A 19,104-nucleotide genomic window follows, 5' to 3' on the forward strand; every position below is an offset into this window, starting at 1 on the left:
CTTTTGTTATCAGCTAGCTTTGTAAATGAATGGGTTTGGAATATGTAAGAGCTGCAGAACTCCCCGATGAAAAATGTGATTTCCCAAGTGGCCATTCAATGCAGACAAGAGTGGTAATCTGCTGGGATAGACTTCCGCAGAAAAAAGTCAACAGAATAATGCTTTTTCATTTGAGACTGCTTTCAAAGTTCATGTGTTGCATTTTTTAGGAAACAACATACTGTTGAGTTCAGTGATATTTTTGTCTCTCTTTGCATAAATTCTTTTGCTTTGCTTAAATTTGGGTGCTAGATCTGGCAACAGTATTGGAAAAAACAGTCTGTGCTTTGTGTATAATGTGTGTATATGTAATACAGTAAGATTATACAAATTTAAACAAACTGTTCTTTCACCTCTGTGACGATTAGTATATTGGTGATTCAGTAGATATACATAGAATGACTCAGAAATGAGAGACAGACTCATCCTAGCATTGTATCAAACCTCTGTCAAATGTAGGATGTTTTTCTTCTCCAAAATGTAACTCCTCTCATAATTTCTTCAGTCCAGCTACTACATACAGAAGCTACTTTCTTTGAGCATCTCATGTGTATTCTGAGGAACAAATAATTTAATTATAAACCTGACCTGCCTAATCTTTCCTGAGCATCCTTGTTTACTTTGGGCCCACTTGAAAGTTGTGCCTAAAAGGACCGATATTTATTTAATAAAGAGTAAAATTAGATTCTAGGTAAAATGTGTAAAAAGTGGGATGTCCATGCTTGTGATTCCACAGAGAGCTGGACAGCACACGCTCTGCTCAGCATAAGGCCCCACGTGCTGCCTGGTGCAGAGGGCATTTGGAGGTATGTCCTCAAGTTGTTGCTACATGTTTGGCCTAGGGAGTCCAGTTCTGCCTTCTACCTTGGGGCAGAAGGAAAAACAATCCCCTGCATGTGTTCATAGATGAACAACTCGAACTTCTCAGCTGATAAGATGTTGGGAAAACTGAGCATCTGCTTGGCTGTGAGGTGTCTGTGTTTAGATCTCTTCTAGCATTCAGGAGTTGCCTTCTCCATTTCTTCATGCTATACTTTACTGTCATCGGCCAAGAATTAGACAAGTGAATACATGTGTACATGGATATACCTGCCCGTATAGTGTGAAAGAGGTGTTGCCACCATGATGGTTTAAGAGTATAAGAGATTTGTAAGGGTAATAATATATCTATTAGATTATATACTGTGAAAAAGCAGAATGTACCTTTGGTGTATACTGGTGAGTGTTACAGGCTGCAATCTACATGGAGAAATCATTAAAGAATTACAGCCTGGGCTGGAATGAGGTGACACCTGGAAATAAGTTTTTTTTCCTGAGGTCTCCCAGTTGGTTTCAAGTAGCCTCCAACCTCCCCCAGTTCATCAGCAGAATTCAATTGTCCCAAGATCCAATAAACATCAGGTGAAATCAGGCCTTGCCAAAGCCCCCCCAGGGTCTTCAGAATCAGTGAGTTCCAGACGTGTTTGTCACCAGATATGATACAGATCTTCTAATGCATCATCTACCTCCTTTAAAATGAAGAAGATGAGACTGCATAAGGTCTGCACGTCAGAATGAGCTCACATGGACAACTGAGAAATACAGAGAAGTATAATCATGATTAGGAAAATGTTATTTTGTAAAATGGCCACTCTAATACTGGCATTGCAGTCCTGATGGTGAAGAGAAGGCCTATATAAAATCTTTAAAATGAGCTTGAGGTGTCTAATACAGACCAGGGTCCCAGGTTTGGCACAGTTTGTGCCCCACTGCAATACACCTCTCACCACACTTTTGCTAATCCGCTGCTTTTCAGGTGCTAACTGCCTGTCCTGCTCCACAGAGGTTAATGACCACCTCCCCCTCCACTAATATCCCTCTTTGTTCCAAACGTGCTAATTACCCTTTTCTGTCATGGCTGTAGTGCATTAACAATGATTAATTTACAGGCAACCCGTTTCTCTCCTGTGTTCAGCTTGGGGCTCACTGCTTTGTCTGACCCACTAAGGTACCTGTGAGAGCCCGTTTATTTTTACCACATTAGGTGGTCAAATAAAAGATTTGTGAAGAACTTTCTTCACAAATACAGCTTCTTAGCAGTGGTTTTTAACTGTTCTCATGCAGTTCTGCAGTATTTATCCTTTTCTGTCCAGATCATGTGCAAAAGAGAGTGAGGGCACACAAGCTTCGTGCTGTTGAGGACTACCTGCTGGTACCCTGCTAAGGAGCAGCATGTGGGGCCTTTCAGGAGCACTAATACAGATCTCCAGTCAAAAAGCAAACCCATTATTGGATTTCCAGATGCATATCTAAGCAGTGGGTGGAGAAGGGTACACAAAACTTGTTCGGAAAGACCTTTTTTTTCTCCTGCATAAGCAACAGGGAAAATCTAAGTGATGAGACTTGCATTATTCCACAGCAGCCCCCCAACTTTCAACTTTGTGCTTGAGGTAGCTACAACAGCTGTTGTGCCACGATTCCAGCAGACCATGTCGCTGCCAGTGTGGAACCTCTTTTCTTGGCCAACACAGGTTTTTTACCACTCGCTAGCCACATGCAAAACTTCGTTATGGCTGAGCCAGCATCATGGGACATGGATTGTCCTCCATGCACTCATGTTCCTGGTGTCCAATAGTCCCTGTTAGAGGCCCTAGTGTGTCCATGTTCCAGGATCATTTGGAAGGATATGTAGATACGTGAGCAAGAAGACTGCTTCCAGGTGTCTGTAAGATAAATCAGAATTTATTCATGGACAGGGGATTGGGGGCTCACCATAGGATGCCCCCACCCACATAGCACTGATGCACACTTGTTTCTGCACAGATATAAAACTCAGAGTACAGGGATCCCATCGTTTAAGTGAAGTACATGCAGCTGAACTTTGGCCTCTACTGCTTTGACTACAGCAGAAAACAAGGGTCTAAAAATAAGGAAATGTTTGCCTCTTGGAAATTTTCTAAGCAATTAATCTAGGAATTATTGATGTCTCTAATTTAGTCAGCACAGGGAAGACCATCAGTCACACTCAGAAATGCCAGCTCTTTGCTGATAACTCATAAAGTGGAATGGCTTTTTAATGAAGTTGCCAGAAGAAAGGTTTGCTGCCAAAATCAAGTATATTGCTCTATCCCACTCCTACTCCTTCATCAAGGAAACTTCCAAGAAAATTCTGGCTTTCTCCCAAAGTTGTTGTGTGGGGTTTGGGTGTTTTTTTTTTATTTCTCTCTCTCTTTTTTTTTTTTTTTTGAGTGCCTGAAAACCAACTCCAAAACCAGCTTTACTGCCAACCTTTTAAAAATCAGAGGAGTGACAAGATATGGTGATAGGAGGTTTCACAAATCAGTATGAGATCACTGAAACTGGTTCCCATCTGATCACAAATGAATGAACGATGTGTGGGTTTGAACTGTGTTCATGACATGATGATAGCTACATCTTTCATTAAGACTGAGATCAAATGAATCTTACCAAGTGCTGGGTGGTAAACTGTTGATAAGTGGCTGTTTTATCATCCTGTGGAGACTAATGTGAAAACATCCTTATTTTAATTTAACAGAGTGATAGATTTTAGAGCACCTCGCAATGAAATATATACTGTTTCTTCATGAACGGCTCCCTTTCCTAGAACATTCATTAAAAAGCAATAAGTCTCCCAGGGAACATCCTTCTTTTAATAAAGAAAAAGCAAGTGGATAAGCAGTTATATATATATATTTGCATAGTTATCAATGTCTTAATCTTTCTTGGAGGATTCCTTTGGCAATTCACAGGAGGATCCCTGTGTTGCTCACTGATTTAAGTGACTTTCCAATGAAGTCATTAGAACATTAAGATATGAGACATATTTGGTGGAACAGGATGTGCTTTTATTATCGAATAAGTGATTTGTATGGTGATTTTATATGGCACTTTACAAACAGTGGGCTGATTCTTCAGTGTTCATCCTGTTTCCAAGCAGTGGAGCTTCACTGGTTTTCATAACATTGGTAGCAGAGGAGATAATTAGGAAATATTTGATGCATGAAGTGAGAGGAAGCGTGGAGTGTCCAGGGAGTGGGTTGGGATTGAACTTATTGGCGAAGATGATGTAGAAGAGAGAATTGACAGCTGAAGATATTTTCAGGACCTTTCAAAAGCTACATGTAGAAAGCAGTGAGAGGGAGACATTTCAAGTACAAGGCCTTTATTTTTATAAGGCATGATACTGAGAATGCAAGAGGTTAAGGTTACTGTAGAGAGAATGGTATTGGGCATATAGAGCAAGAAAAGACACTGGAACAAATAATGCCAGAGATAGAGATCTCTGTCGGTGAGACTATGATTACATAAAAGCATACGTCACTGCATGGATCTGAAATATTTGCCATCATGTAACTAGTGAATCTTCCATCAGCCCCAGGCAAAAATTCTGATTAGAGTCAGCATCTCACACACTCGCATACGTTTCCACTCCTTTCCACACCTGAAAAGGATTGTTTCCCAGGAAAAGGAATCAGATCATCAAAATCTGAAATTCTAATCAAATGTTGGTGATGATGCTGTTCAGAGTACAGAAACTGCTCTTACTAACGGCAGCGCTAGTACTCTACCGTTGAGACCAAAGCAGCAAGGTGAAAGGATGGTGGATGAAACGATAATAATTTGCTAGGAATTAGATACAGAGTAAGTTTTTCCTACCTATTTCTTTTGGATGATTTAATTAGAGAAAGAGACACAGAGATTAAGCCATAGACGATCTTCTTCCAAGGTTTCCAAACCCTGCTGCTTCAGTCATAATATATTTAATTGTTAGGATACTGTTCTGACACAGTGTATGGTTTGGGAAACACCAATACTTGGAAACACTGATAGTAGGAGCAGAAATACAGAGGAAATAAAGAAAAATTTAAGAGAAATTATGTGACATGGGCTTTTTCAAAGATAATAGAAAAATTAAGAAAGATGGTGTTTGTTCTAGGGAGCTAAGAAATAGTAGTGCAAAGTAAAAGATAAGGGAAAAAGATAAATAAAACATCAAAGAAAGAACAAAGCTTTATACAATAACACAATAAATAAAAGTCCTAGGAAGTGAAAAATGGGGAGAGGCCCTAAAAGACACATACAAGAAATCTCAGAGAAGCTGACATCTTGAGAACAGCAAAGAGGCAAAAGTAAACTGGCCTAAAAATGTAATAGGATCAGCCTTTCTATTTATTTACAGTCACTAGGACATGGTGAAAAGTGGTGTTTTATTCCATGCTGGATAAAATCTGGTTTTCCTAAAGTTAAATTTTGGAAAGAAGTTTTCTGGTTCTGCCACTTCTACTTCTCTGCAACAATAATACAAATTGTTTGTTGTTCACATGAGAAAAAAATAATTTGTTTGTCTGAAAACAGTTATCTGATGAACTTTGTTTACTTCTTCAGAGGATGTTAATAGTGAAGGCAGAAACACTGTTAACCCATTCATTTGTGGAGGAGTTCAACTTAGTTGAATTTACAGAAAATATTCAGTGATGGCAGAAGAGTTTTCAAACCAATAATTCAGATTTTTCAGTCTAGATTCAGTCCTAGTTTTTATACAGTATTCCTCATTGCAGTTTGTGTAACACTATGAACATGTAAATAATTTTTATTGACTTCTTGCAAACAATCTTTTTTTTTTTTTTTTACTACAATCTGTATTATGACTATGTGACAGATGCCATTGCAAGGGTTTGTTTGTGAAATAGTATTGTTTATATGAGTGGCTATTACCAACACTTAATATTGAGACTTTCTAAGGTTTTGCTTGTTGATACAAATAATAGTAAGAACATAAAGATTATGCAAGCATTTGTTTATACGTGTGTGTGAGACATGGACAGAGAAGCAGAGCAAATTATTTTTGCACTTAATTTGTAAAATGTTTTTCTATGCCTCTTAAGGGAGTTTGCTTACCGACCTTTACCATGTTGTTCAAACTCCCAAATTCATTCCTGTTGAGTAATTTCTAAAATCAGGCAGCACACTGTGTTATGCATGAAATAGCAGTCGGGTAAGACACGGGTCTGTGTTTTTCACAGCGGGCTGTCAGTACTGGATGTCATTCTGACTTTCAAAATGAATACAAATCAAAATCTTCTTCTAGTAACCTTATAGATCATATCCAAGCTAAGTTTCCCATCACGTTAGTACACGAACGGTGCTCAGAGGGAACAGAGAGCAGTATCTCCACATTAAACGCCTGTTGTACACCCCGAGATCCAGCCCTCCCAGGTCAGTTGCCCACGTAGAGTGGGGAGAAGCAGGTACCCTGAGGTGGCTTGAGTAATCATCAAATTGTTAGGAAAAAGAAGAGATACCATCATCACCAAAGGTGACTGCATTCTTGTCCACAAGAAACTTTTCAGGGAGCACAGCAAAGTCCCTGAACTGGGGTCCATGGCTGAGCTTAGCAAGCAGACTGGATTGCTGGACCAGCTTGGGGGCAATTATGTGGTTTTCCTGTACCTTATCTGCAGCATGAAGAATGTATCTGTGAAGACAGAGAAGAGCTTTTAGGAAAAATATAAAAGACATTGTCTTAAACCAGAACTAAAATGTTATTTTATTTTGTTGGTGGTAAAGTCCTTCAAGTCAATATGACTTCTCAAATAGAATTCAAATTATGGCTCATCTGGATGAAGTTATCTTTTGAAAACAAATAGATTTATCTTCCTATTAATGTTCAAAAAAAAAGCATTTATCATGGAACAAATATTTTATTTAAATTATCAATTTAAAACCTTTGTAAAATGAAAATAGCTTTCTGCACTGTAATTTGGGAATTATGAGTTCTTTTCAGACGTAGGGGCTGTAGGCTGTGCCATATGTCACTGGGAGGATGTTTTCTCATATATTCGCAGGAAAATCTTAGGTTTGAATGATGAATTCCGTGAATTTGTCAAGACAGCATGAAGAATATAATAAAAGTGGCTAGCCTCAAACTTCTCTAGACAACTAGGAGCAAGAAATTTGCCATATGTCATTGACTTCCATGAGCAATGCTGAACAGTAGAATATCACCCTGTTCTGCAGCGTTACATACTGCCCTAAGTCATTAATACAAAGCAGATGGCTTTGTTGTTGATTAGAGCTGGTTAGAATCTGAAATTCCCATTCCAAAGGAAATTTTGACATTTATATTTATTTTCACTGCAAATTGGAATAAAACATCAAAATTTCCTGGTGGGATGGAAGTTAAAAATGATCTGGAAACACCGAGTTATTTCACTTCATTGGCAATGAATTGTTTTCTCAATAATGTCAAAACCACTGTAATGCTAAAACTAACATCTAATATAAATGCCAAAACAAAATTAATAAAAAACAAAGTCATGCTGAAACTTTTTGCTTTATTAAAAGGAAAAGATAAAATTGAATTGATCAATTCTGACATTTTCACAGAATTTGTTTTCCTGAATGCAACACATTTCCACAAAACATTTTGATTTCTGCTAAGCCGCATTACCTGATGGAAATGGGTTCTACTGAAAAACGTTCACCCAGTGCTGTTCTTTCATGGCCAGTAATTCACAGACTCATCTTGCAAGTTCAAGGACGTAAAAATTCTGAGAAATAATATATGCACAAAGAGAAAACTAACACTTTATCTGCAGTTTAGAAACTTTGAAAACTGCTTTAAAAAATTCCTACAACTCCCACAAAATTCTTTTGATCATCCATATCACCTCTTACATTAGGTCCCTTGTGTTCAGGCACACTTGACAGTACTAGGTGCTGGACAAATCATCCCTGGCATGGACCTTCATATTTATGAACTTGTAAACGCTGACATTATCTTAGTGCATCTTGTTTCCATCTCCTTAGCAAGATTCTGGTCCTGGCTGCCAGAACCTCCCACTCCCACTCTTCTGTTGACTACTTTCCCGGAGAAAGTTCCACTAAATTTCTTCTATATGGAACAAAAACTCACAGTTACTCTCCAGGTAGGAACCTCCGCCATCATTCCTTTCCCCATCATAAGAACATCTTTACAAATATCTAGTTGGCCAGTTAATGGCTCAGTTTTTTCCAATATCATGCTTTCATTTTATCTGTCAACACCAAGTCTCTGCTGTGGGATAGGAGACCATCTGTTAACAGTTTTTTTAAGGGGAGAGTAAGCACAAATGTCACTCTTTGGGAGTCTCATGCTATTTATTTACAAAGATGAAAAAAATCAAGATCATGAATTCACATCAGCTTCTTGTGTTACTTTGTGCAACAGTAGCTTTCTGCTTTAGTTTCCACTACCTTCCACCGAGGTATTGCATATATGGTTACATAAAAGGACCAAACGAGATGTAGGACAGATTAGAAACCCGATAAAGTTGCTGCTAAATGAGTTTGACGACTGGTGCGCTTGGGTGCATTGAGGAAGATTGTGTTACTACCGGTGAGTGCCTTACACAAAGGAGAGAAGCACTTCAGAAGAGAGGAGAATGAACCGCGTTTGATGTAGCTGGAGGTGTGAGTATCAAGATAAAGACAAATTGCAGTAACGCAGACATGTAGAAGGCTGGCTTTTCTAAAGCGCTCAGGCCCTTGTTAGGTATCAAAATAAGTGGTGTGATTTTCTGGGAGATCTCAGTTTACTGGGTACACATGCTTTTTGAGAAGCTGCCTATTACACCGGTCCCCAAAAGGAAGACATACTTCTTTTGAAAAGCCCGAATGTAACTGAGGGTGCTGAGCACTTGAAAAATGTGACCTAGAGCATTTTATGAAGTGTGGTACAGAAAGGGATTATTAAACAAAGAAACTTTAGGCTCCTGAGTTGCTCTCATAATAGGAGACACAATAATTGCAGAAAATGTCCATCATTCGGATCTTGATATACAGTCCCCTTTTGAAAGGACGCCGCTAGATAAAGTCACCTCCAGCTGGAAAGGGCTGAGAGATTTTGCCATCTCCCCCGCTGTTAGCTTAACACCCATGTTTATAAATACCGCAGATGTCCTGTGCTTAATGAAACAGTTGGATGCAGTAAAATCTGGGAAAGCAGCCTCCTGAGGGTGGATGTCCTAATGTACTGTGTTAGCAAAGTCTCTCTTGCCTTTTATCATACAAAATTAGGCAAAGACAAACATACTTTTACAAAAATACTATTTCCATAGAGTTTAAAGAAATCAAATGTATAAAAATATGTATCTAATTCCCAAAAGAGTCATTCGAAGTCTGCCAAGACAAAGAGTTAGTTATTTTAAAGACCTCAGATGGTTCTACCCAGGATAACAAATCATTGTTTTTTCTTACAAAGCCTATGGTAAACTGTTGTTCCTCAACTCCTCACAAATGAATGATTATGAACTAAAAAAGCACGTGAATATTGGTATGACTTTCATTGTTGTGAGCTCTTAAAGAATGAGGAAGAAATGAAATTAAAAGAAATAGTGAGATCCTCTGGGAGTCTGGGAAGAGCGCTTAACCAAACCTGTGTGAGTTTTCCCCCTCTTGACTGGTTTCTGTTTTCTTTTTTAATTTCTTATTTCTCACTATAGAGGGAAAACGTTACTTTCTGGGTGGGTGAAACCTTTGCTGGTCGGCCCTGGGGAATGGCTGACCAACATTTACAGCATTACTTTTCACACTGCTCGCAGGGTGGTGGTTCTCTGCATCACCTCCCTCCTGACAAAGCCCAGGGTGCTGAGGAAGCCTGGAGGTCCAGAATCGCCTCCGTGTGCACAGGGGAGCACAGGGCCCCCATTTACACCCACTTCCACCTTGGAAAGTCACTGTAGGATTTGGGAACATTGATTGCTTTATGTGTAGCTCCAGCAGTCCCTTTTTTGGCCATCTTCACTGCCTGTCTACCCCCATGTGGAGGCAGAGGTTATACCTTAATTGAGCAGAAAACCTTCCTGAAGATGCTTATGTGCACTCTGTCTGAAATGGCAAAGATTTTGTGCTAAGGTGAGTGACCTCCACCTCCACCTTGTGACGGCCACACTCTCAATGCAGCAGCAAGTAGCTGATCATCGGTAGCTTAAGAACAGACTTGGTAATGCTCCCACGCAATTGAAATCTGGTGGGTGGAGGTTGAGCGAGCAGAGCCCATTACATAAGCAAATAGAGAGACACTACTCTGATGTACACCATGTTTCAGCTAGGTCCAGTTTCATAGACAAGGTCTGAGTCCTAAATGCAAGGCTTTCAGATGGAAAGAGTGACCAACCGAATGCGAGAGGAGTCACTGCACAATATGCCATGCTGTGCAAATCCGCTCCCAATATTAGAAATACTCATGCCTAGTCATTTTCTCCATACCACACACTCAGTGTTACCAAAAACACTTTGGAAAGAGAGACCTTCTCTGGAAGCCCCAGTGATGCTAAAGCTGATGCAGAGGTGAGGGGGTGTGAGGACATAATCCGTTTTGCTGCTCGAGGCAGAAACACTGCTTACTAGTCTCAAAACAATTCCAGCCAAGACCATGGGCATTGCTGAGAGTAATGTGATAAGCACTAGGCTGTTATCTAGTTAACCCACTGATGCAGAAGACCCCGGTAGTAATGTACCAGCATTTATTGACGGGGCACTGCCTTTCTCCTGCTTCTCCCTCCTCCACCCCCACACCAGCCCTCATTGCTAAAATGCACAAAGGAACTATGATAAAAAGAAACAGGAGGCAAGACGGAGCAGCTGCAGCATTTCTCTGCCAGGGAAACTCTGAAGGGATAAGAACCTAGGCTTTTGATGTTTGATATCCGTAAGCATCTCCAAGTTTGAAACACATGAACTTTGTGCAGCTGCTCCTGCTTGGACTGCTCACCTCAGAGGTTTTACTTTTATTTCTTGTCTTGAGTTTCTCCTGGGGGCTGTAGAAGGAAAGCACGGAACAAGTACTGTGAAAGGAGCACTGAGGGGCATCTTTCGTAGGGGAAGGATCCCCAGTATAGGGGCTGGAGGAGCAGGAAGGTGACACAAAACAAAACAGTAACTTGCAGCAGTAAAAACGCCAGGATCCTGGAATCAGACTAAGACCCTAATACAAAATGAGTGAAATTTATTGTGACAAACACATTATGAAGTACCAATGAGTAACTGGATGGAACGTGTGTCCCCTGTTCCTTCTATTAACAAATAAAGCCTAAATACTGAATGATGATCCCATCCACACCTTTTCCTCTGTTGGTTTTTTTTCCTCGCTTCTGCATTATTCTTCCTTCCTGTTCTTCAATGTCTACTATAGTTTTAGCCAGAAGTTTTACTTGTCATATATGTTTCAGGCCTTGGGTACTTGTAACACTGCACTGCAAATCTGTTTACTGCTGTTCCTTGTGAATATTCATAAGAGAGTGTCAGATTTTTTTAATGAATCTCTCCCATGAATTTTATCCATTTTTTTGCTGTTTGCCAATATAAGCAGATAAATTGAGGGTGGTAAGGCTCAGAATCTCACTCTGCATGTATTTATTTTTTTGCTAAGTCCCTCTGTGATTTTTAATAAGTTTGTTTTTCTTTCAAAAATATGTTCCAAGATGCTGTTTTGAAAAAAATTAAACAAAAGCCTTTCTTGGCAAGCGTTGCCACACTGGTCACTCAAATGAACATGTGAAAACAGACTAGAAATGGCCAGAAAGAAAAAAGTGGCTGCTTCCAAGAGCCTGCGGGGTAGTTTTCTGTAGAACCAAGAAGAAAAGTCTCCTGACCAGGTAGCACTTGCGCTTCATGGCGAGAGGCTAAAACCCAAGAAGTTATTCTTTCCAGTGCTGCTGCTGCACTAACAAAAAGCACCATGTCCAATGAGTGGGATCCTGCACTGGCACTGAAATTTCCAACTGGAAGGTGGAGAGCAGCACTGGAGGTGGCTCTGAGGTTGTGAACATCAGAAGGGCAAAAATGAGAGCTGTGTGAAAGAAGAGCACTCTGCCCAACCTGCTCGTCGGGAGCTCAGTGAACGATTACAGAGTTTCCCTGTTCAGAGATGACCAAACACACATTCCTGCCTTGCTCACCTGATTCCCACTGGAGAGCTACAAGATGACGAACAGTGCGTTGCTCACATTTACTGCTGGGATTGCATTCGTGATCAGGCTACAGCAACGTTGGTGTTCCAGCCACAGGGAAACCATATACACAGATGGGAAGAAAATGTGTCATTTGAGATAGCTGCTGCTTTGAACCATTTCATTACATAGCTTGTACAGCAGTCAGCAGTATTACGGCCTGCAGGAATAACTGACCTTATGAAGGAAAGCTTTTATACCAGAAAGTGTTCACCAAGGCCTTGACTTTTGTAAATGCACTTACCTTCCCCCATTCTGCAAGGGTGCAGACAAAGAAGAATCAGAGATGCATCTAGAAACATGTGTACATTGAATCAGAAATTACAGCAGAATTTGCAGAGACTGCCACATGCTGTCATTGGTGAACTGGCTTTTGGTATCTGAAGCTTTACCAAGCAATGAAAGCAGCTGGCAGAGAAGGGAGAGAGTTGCTCTTACTGTGAAGACTGTTGAGAACAGGGCAAGACTTTGGCCTGGAAACCCTGGGGACACATCCCCAGCCAAGTCCCATGCTCCGAGATGCACTGTAGTCTCCCCCTGACATCCCCCCGTTATTGCAGGGTAAAGGGATGCCGTGCTGCAAGGTTTGGTCAACCAGAGGTCTGGTCAACCAGAACAGAGCAGCACCTCTTCTTTGCATTTGTGACGGAGTGGAGTTGCACAGTGACAGGCAGAAATGGTACAGGAAGGAGTGGCAGAAAGTGATGGCAGGAATATTTAACTTGCAGGAGACCTGTACACTGTACTGTGGAGGCTGGCATGCAGTGAAAGCTGATGACTGTTGGTGGGTAGGACATGAAAGAACATGAGATCCCTGCCACATCCCGATGTGTAGAGAGCTTGAGAAGTAGATGGTGTATGAGTCTGCTTATCACACGTCCAGGTTTTTGTAATGCTCAGCAGTTACTCTGGAAGAAAAGCGACAGCCGTGACGGTGAGTGGAGAACCACAGGGGCTGCAGGAAACACTCGTACCACAGACAAGCCATTAGGCTCATTCCAGCAGTTGTCAGGAACTTCTTCAGCTGCTCATCAGAGACTGAAATCCCACAATTGCTATTCTCAGGGAAATTCTCAAATTATGTGTTAGAAATGTTAAAGACAGCATTGCTCCATGAGTAGATTATTTCTAGGAAACAGGTCAGACCATATGTGTAAGAAACCAAGAAACAGCAGTTTCTGAAGACAAACAACAATGAGGTGGTTCATCTCTGTTTTCTGCAATATTACAGAGCCATATTACTAGTCAAGTAAGCCCGTACTGGTATATCCATCATTCAGCTGTCTCTCAGCTATGCTGGAGAGGTGTCCAGCTCACTTTAGTGGTATGTTCCTGAAACTTTTCCCATCCATGCCCCTGAATTATCTCTGTGTGCAACCTGTGGCTTTAGGACTGTATAAACCATCTTGTCCAGTGTTAGCTCTGCCACTGAAAAATTGTTCCCTGAGGCTCATGTTTTGTTATCTAGTGCTTTCTAATTTTAAATTGTGGAATAGCACTGAAATCACAAAATGGAACTTTCATTGCTTCTTTCTGAAAAGTTTTCTGCCTTCACTTTTACACAATTGGTCTCTGTAGCCAAAGCTATGGTGTGATTTCTCTTGCTGTCCCCACTGTAAATATATCAGGCAGGACTTGTCTCCAAACTGATTCTTTACACCTTTCAGGTGCTACGTACCCTGTTAGCTACGAAGTACTCAGTATTCCAAATGCTCCATTTTTAGAGCAACGCTTCCCCCTGGACAAGTGCCCCTTTCTCATTTTACCTTTTCACAGCAGTGATCTTTCCTCCACATTTAAGCCTAAATCAAAATTAAGATGTCATGCTGGTTTTGGTGGACTGAGCTCAAAAACAACAACAACAATAACAACAACAACAAAGGAAAAAAAAAGAGGGAAAAAAGAAAAAAAGAAAAAATAGAGAAAAGGGTTTGAAGAGCAAGAACATTGTTAGAAATGTGTTGCTAGCACTTGCTTATTATAGCGAACCCCCAAAAGAAAAAAAATCGGTTTGATTTCTCGTTAGGAAATGCATGTAGATGCTTGCACTGCATTCGCACAGCAATGGGTGAGCAGCTGCACGCTCTCGGCTGCTGCAGCTTCCCTGCTCCTGCGAGGCCGTTGCTTCAGCGGGCAGCATGTTTGCCTTGCCCTGAGGTTTCAGATCGAGGTAACAGCTGTATGTGAGCAGCAGCAAACTGCTGACAAGAGACACGTGATAGAGTAAGTGTTCATTGCCTTTCTGTCCAGTCACTTCTCCCTGTTTGAGGAGAAGGCTCTAGGAGCATCCATGTCCTGTCTGCACACCATATACTGCAGGGAAAGTCTGTTGGTGTGGTGTCAGTCACTACTACACCTATTTATTCTCTTAGATGCTGAATTGTCACAGCCTGTTGTCCATCAAAAAGCTTTGTCTTCAGTCTTGTCTTAAAAACTCTGCACCTAGACCTGATTAGAGCAAGCTCTAAGTATTTACTTTACGGAGCAGCGCCTATGACATTTGTTACAATAATCAGTGAACAGAGATTCTTTCCATAGCAACCACACAGCAGTGATGCTTTCCCTTCTGATCTTCTGTAGTTGTTGGCTGAACTGGTATCAACCCTTCAAGCCACAAACACATCACATTCTTTTACCAAGCAATATTGCCTTCAGAATTAAGACCTTAATATTTTTGCATGTCATGTTGTCCCATATAGGCAGTCATTCATATATAGTATGCCATTGTATCAGAGGAAGAAATTGTAGACGTGCAATTAAACATAATCATTGAACACTTAATTTGTCTTTGTTTTGTATATCTACAACATCCATTTCTCAGTATTGTCAAAATTTTACTTTGCCACTGAGATTGCCGTTCACTATTTACTTGTTGTATTTTTAACATTTAATCATGTAATAGAAATTTGAAAGATCTACAGAGGGTATGAAGTGTGAAAAAATGCCTAAAATCAGATCCAATTTTATTTCATTCTCTGCATTTATTGCTGTGATTGTTAGGTGACATTCTCTCAGCTCGCAGTACTCTGCCCATAATCGAATCTCTCCTGAAGAGGCAGGCAGCAGTGTATGAAGTGATTATAAAGATCTTCAAGTGTCTTCAAGGATTTTCTGTACTTGGACTGCAAAAGCATTTTGATCTGTTGTTGATAGAACGGGCAGAATAAATCCCATCGTTATGGTTCCTAGAACACCACCTATTAATAAGGAACACTCTGGAGGGCAAAGAACATGATACAAATTCATCACAAGGGGACTCAGGAATAATCCTACTGCTTTTGACTGTGTTGCCTGGCATCACAGTGGCTCAGCCCCTAACTGCAAGTCACATATGGTTAACGCTCTCTCGGCATGGAGAACATAGATTTTTCTGATTGTGATGTTTTGCTCCCACCAATGCAATGCAGTATGTTCTGCTATTCTGTACGTTTATTATTTGGTAAAAATATGTTGCACCTGCAGCCACATGCAGCTATAAAGGCATCGTTTTTTGGACTGAAACACATTCTTATCGGCTAGTTCTTGAAAACCACTGCCTGCATGTTACCTCTTTTATTTTTTAAAAGACTCTGGACTGGAAGTGTGCAAGCTGAGTTTTGCGTTTTCATATGTTTGAGATATTAAAAAGCAGCGAGGGATTATATCGCTAATGCCAGCTCACTCCTACGGCAGCTGGCTTGCACATTAGTCAGAGATCTTCCCTTTCTACTCTAACAGTCTGAAAAGTGTGCAGCCCCTGGGGCTGCGGAATAGCTGCCAACCGTGGGTGTGAGTAGCTGCTACCTACTCTGGGGATTTTACTGGTTTGGTTCTTTATTAAACCGGTGCTGCTCTAAACTAAGCCTGGTCACCTCACTTGTCCAGTTGCTTTTCATCCTGCTGACAGACCCTGCTCGTGTTGTTTTGCCTGACATAAACCCGTCTGGCTGCCCTAACGTAATCCGTTCACTCAGCTAATTCCCAGGTTGTTTATTATGGACCCCGTCCAACACCCACTGAAGGCAACGCAGCCTTCAGCTGCCTCGGCAGCTGCTGGACCAGGTCTATAAAACAGGGACTTTTTTGCTATTTTCAGGGTATTAAGAGCTTGGATTACTTAAAAACTGTACAGTATGTTTTGATCATGATGAAAGGAGGAAAGGCAATAGAAAAAATTACCCTTGAGGTGGCATCTTCCACTTTCTAAGTGTTTTGGAGACACTTTGGAGGACAAGACATCGTTTGGATCAAGGTAGTCACCCAGGCCCCTGAAATAGTCAGGAGATGGAGAGGGTCCCATCGGGCAAGACTCCTCACCCCTTTCAGTCTCCTCTCTGTGAACAGGGGACCCTATTCTACATCAACTGTGTAGGCAACGAGTTTAGACTAGACGTCTAGTTACCAGGCAGCCATCAGTGGATCCTGTGGAGACACAGATAAATCTAGGATGGATCCCACCATTTTACCCTCGCGAAACAAAGCTTTTTGGTCATTCTGGCCTAAGAACACAGGAAATTAAGAAGTCAGTCCCCTAGCTGCCTTGGGGAGTTCAAACTCACCTTGGGGAGAAAGGGAGCTTCTCACCACAGGAAACAATTAGCATCAACCCAAGGGAGCCTCAATTTCTTCTTCCCAGTGCCAAATAGAAGAGATAGTAGATTAGCTTCAAATGGTGGTATATTTCTCACTAGCTGCTTCTGACATGTCATGATACTGTATTATTCTTCATTTTTTAAAAGTATTACCTTGGTCTAGAGAAGACATTTTATTGAATGCTCATTAGCCACTACACACGTTCACAGATCCATCTCTGTGGCCCAGAGACTCCATTCTGACAACAGTGTGGGAGTCTTGTATAAATTATTTTGCAATTCTACTTAAGTTATCCATACATCAGATTTTAGTTGTGATTGTCATTCACATGACCTGTTGGAGTGAGTCCAGAGGAGGCCATGAAGATGATCAGAGGGCTGGAGCTTCTCTTCTGTGAGGACAGGCTGAGAGAGTTGGGGCTGTTCAGCCTGGAGAAGAGAAGGCTTCAGGGAGATCTTATAGCAGCCTTCCAGTACTTGAAGGGGGGGCTACAGGAAAGCTGGAGAGGGACTGTTTACAAGTGCATGGAGTGATAGGACAAGTTTTAATGGGTTTAAGCTGAAGGAGGGTCGATTTAGATTAGATATAAGGAAGAAATTCTTCCCTGTGAGGGTGGTGAGGCACTGGCACAGGTTGCCCAGAGAGGTTGTGGATGCCCCCTCCCTGGAAGTGTTCAAGGCCAGGTTGGATGGGGCTTTGGGCAACCTGGTCTAGTGGAGGGTGTCCCTGCCCATGGCAGGGGGGTTGGAACTGGATCTTTGAGGTCCCTTCCAACCCAAACCATTCTATAATTCCATGACAGATTCTCAGGCAGGTTTCTGCTGATAGAGAATAGCTTCCCATAATTCAGGTGTAATGCTAAGCTTCCAGTAAAACTGATGATGTTGCTTTTAGGAGCCAACACACTCAGGCTCCAAAACTTAAAACCCAAAGGGCAGCAGTCGTTAGTAAATCTGCTGCATAATGTGATACGTAGCAACTTGTCTTAAACAAAATATAATTAAGGTGATTTAACAGAAGCTGTATCCAATAATATTTCTTAATGGTTAATTTAAGGAAAATGAATTTCCAATTTTGTTGTCTGTGTACTTTTTTTTTCTCCTCCTTTATTTTAAAGAGTTTTTTCAAAGAGCTGTGACCACCCAGATTACTATTACTTAGTAATAGATACGATTTCTGGCTACAAGGAGAATTTAAAAACACAGAAATAGTTTGGGGTGGGGGAATCCACCATTGATAAAATATTTTCAGATTTTATCTGCATTTTGAACTAAAATGGGAATTAGTCCATGCCAAACCAGAGAGGCAACTTGTGGGTTGCTCTGTTTGATTCTGGCTATAAAGATATATCTAGAAGGGCTTTGGAGCTCCTGGTTTCAGTGCACACTGCAGATGCACCTTGATGCCATTTTGGAGCAAGACCAAGTGAACATAACCCTTTTGTAGCAACCTGGTTTCCAGCAGAGGGACAAAAAAATGTATCTATCTCATTCAGGTCAGGTCCTTGAGACAGTTGGGTGACCAGGTTGGAGTGTGTGCTGCAACACACAGCTACCAGTCAGCTACCCCTTGCAACATCCACTGCTTACCTCGTGATTTCAAAGACAAAGTAGGATGGCAATAAATTAAATGTAATTACAGTTCTCCAGGCTGAGAAAAGACAGTGTAATCAACACGGCTTGTTATTTTTTTCAGAGTATACTTGTAGTAGTGCGCACTACCCAAAGTTTCAATTGATTCCCAAGAATGAGCTATCATCAGAAAACTCAGAATCCAGCACACTGTTCTTCTACAGCCACCAAGCTAATAGTTATTAAGTAGTTAATAATGATAATGATAATAAAATAATTACCATTATTATTCATATGCTTGTTTTTCCTCTGCAGTTAATATTTTGACACCAATATGGGAAAGCAAAACAGCAAACTACGCCCTGAAGTCATGCAAGATTTGCTAGAAAGTACAGACTTTACAGAACACGAGATCCAGGAGTGGTACAAAGGCTTCTTGAGAGACTGTCCAAGTGGACATTTATCTATGGAGGAGTTTAAAAAAATATATGGGAACTTTTTCCCTTATGGGGACGCTTCTAAGTTTGCGGAACATGTATTCCGCACTTTTGATGCCAATGGAGATGGAACAATAGATTTCAGAGAATTCATCATAGCCTTGAGCGTAACGTCGAGAGGTAAACTGGAGCAAAAGCTGAAGTGGGCATTCAGCATGTACGACCTTGATGGGAACGGCTACATCAGTAAGTCAGAGATGCTGGAAATCGTGCAGGTATGTGCTGCTCAGAGGCACCCCTTGGCCTCCCTCCTTCCAAGCAAATTATGAAGCAATGTTGCAATGAGACACTGAATTAAAAACTCTGGCATTATTTCAGAATTTATGTTCTTGGTTATTTGTATAATGGCTTGAATATAAAATGCTATTTCATTTGGCAAAGATCATGTCACAATTCAAACTACAGCATTTGATATCCATCGCAAGTTTTTCCTGA

The 19,104-nt window shown here is 41.0% G+C and overlaps 1 protein-coding gene across 1 annotated transcript in view; it reads left to right on the forward strand.

Annotated features, from left to right (window-relative positions):
- NCALD (neurocalcin delta) overlaps positions 1–19,104 on the forward strand; it is a 62,161-nt gene that overhangs the window by 26,046 nt on the left and 17,011 nt on the right. Inside the window, exon 2 of the mRNA XM_054814990.1 lies at positions 18,488–18,884. Coding sequence (XP_054670965.1) covers positions 18,507–18,884 — 378 coding nt within the window. The 5' untranslated portion in view covers positions 18,488–18,506. The remainder of the gene's footprint in view (positions 1–18,487; positions 18,885–19,104) is intronic.

Source organism: Grus americana, chromosome 2 (genome assembly GCF_028858705.1).
Source record: "Grus americana isolate bGruAme1 chromosome 2, bGruAme1.mat, whole genome shotgun sequence".
NCBI classification, from domain to species: Eukaryota; Metazoa; Chordata; class Aves; order Gruiformes; family Gruidae; genus Grus; species Grus americana.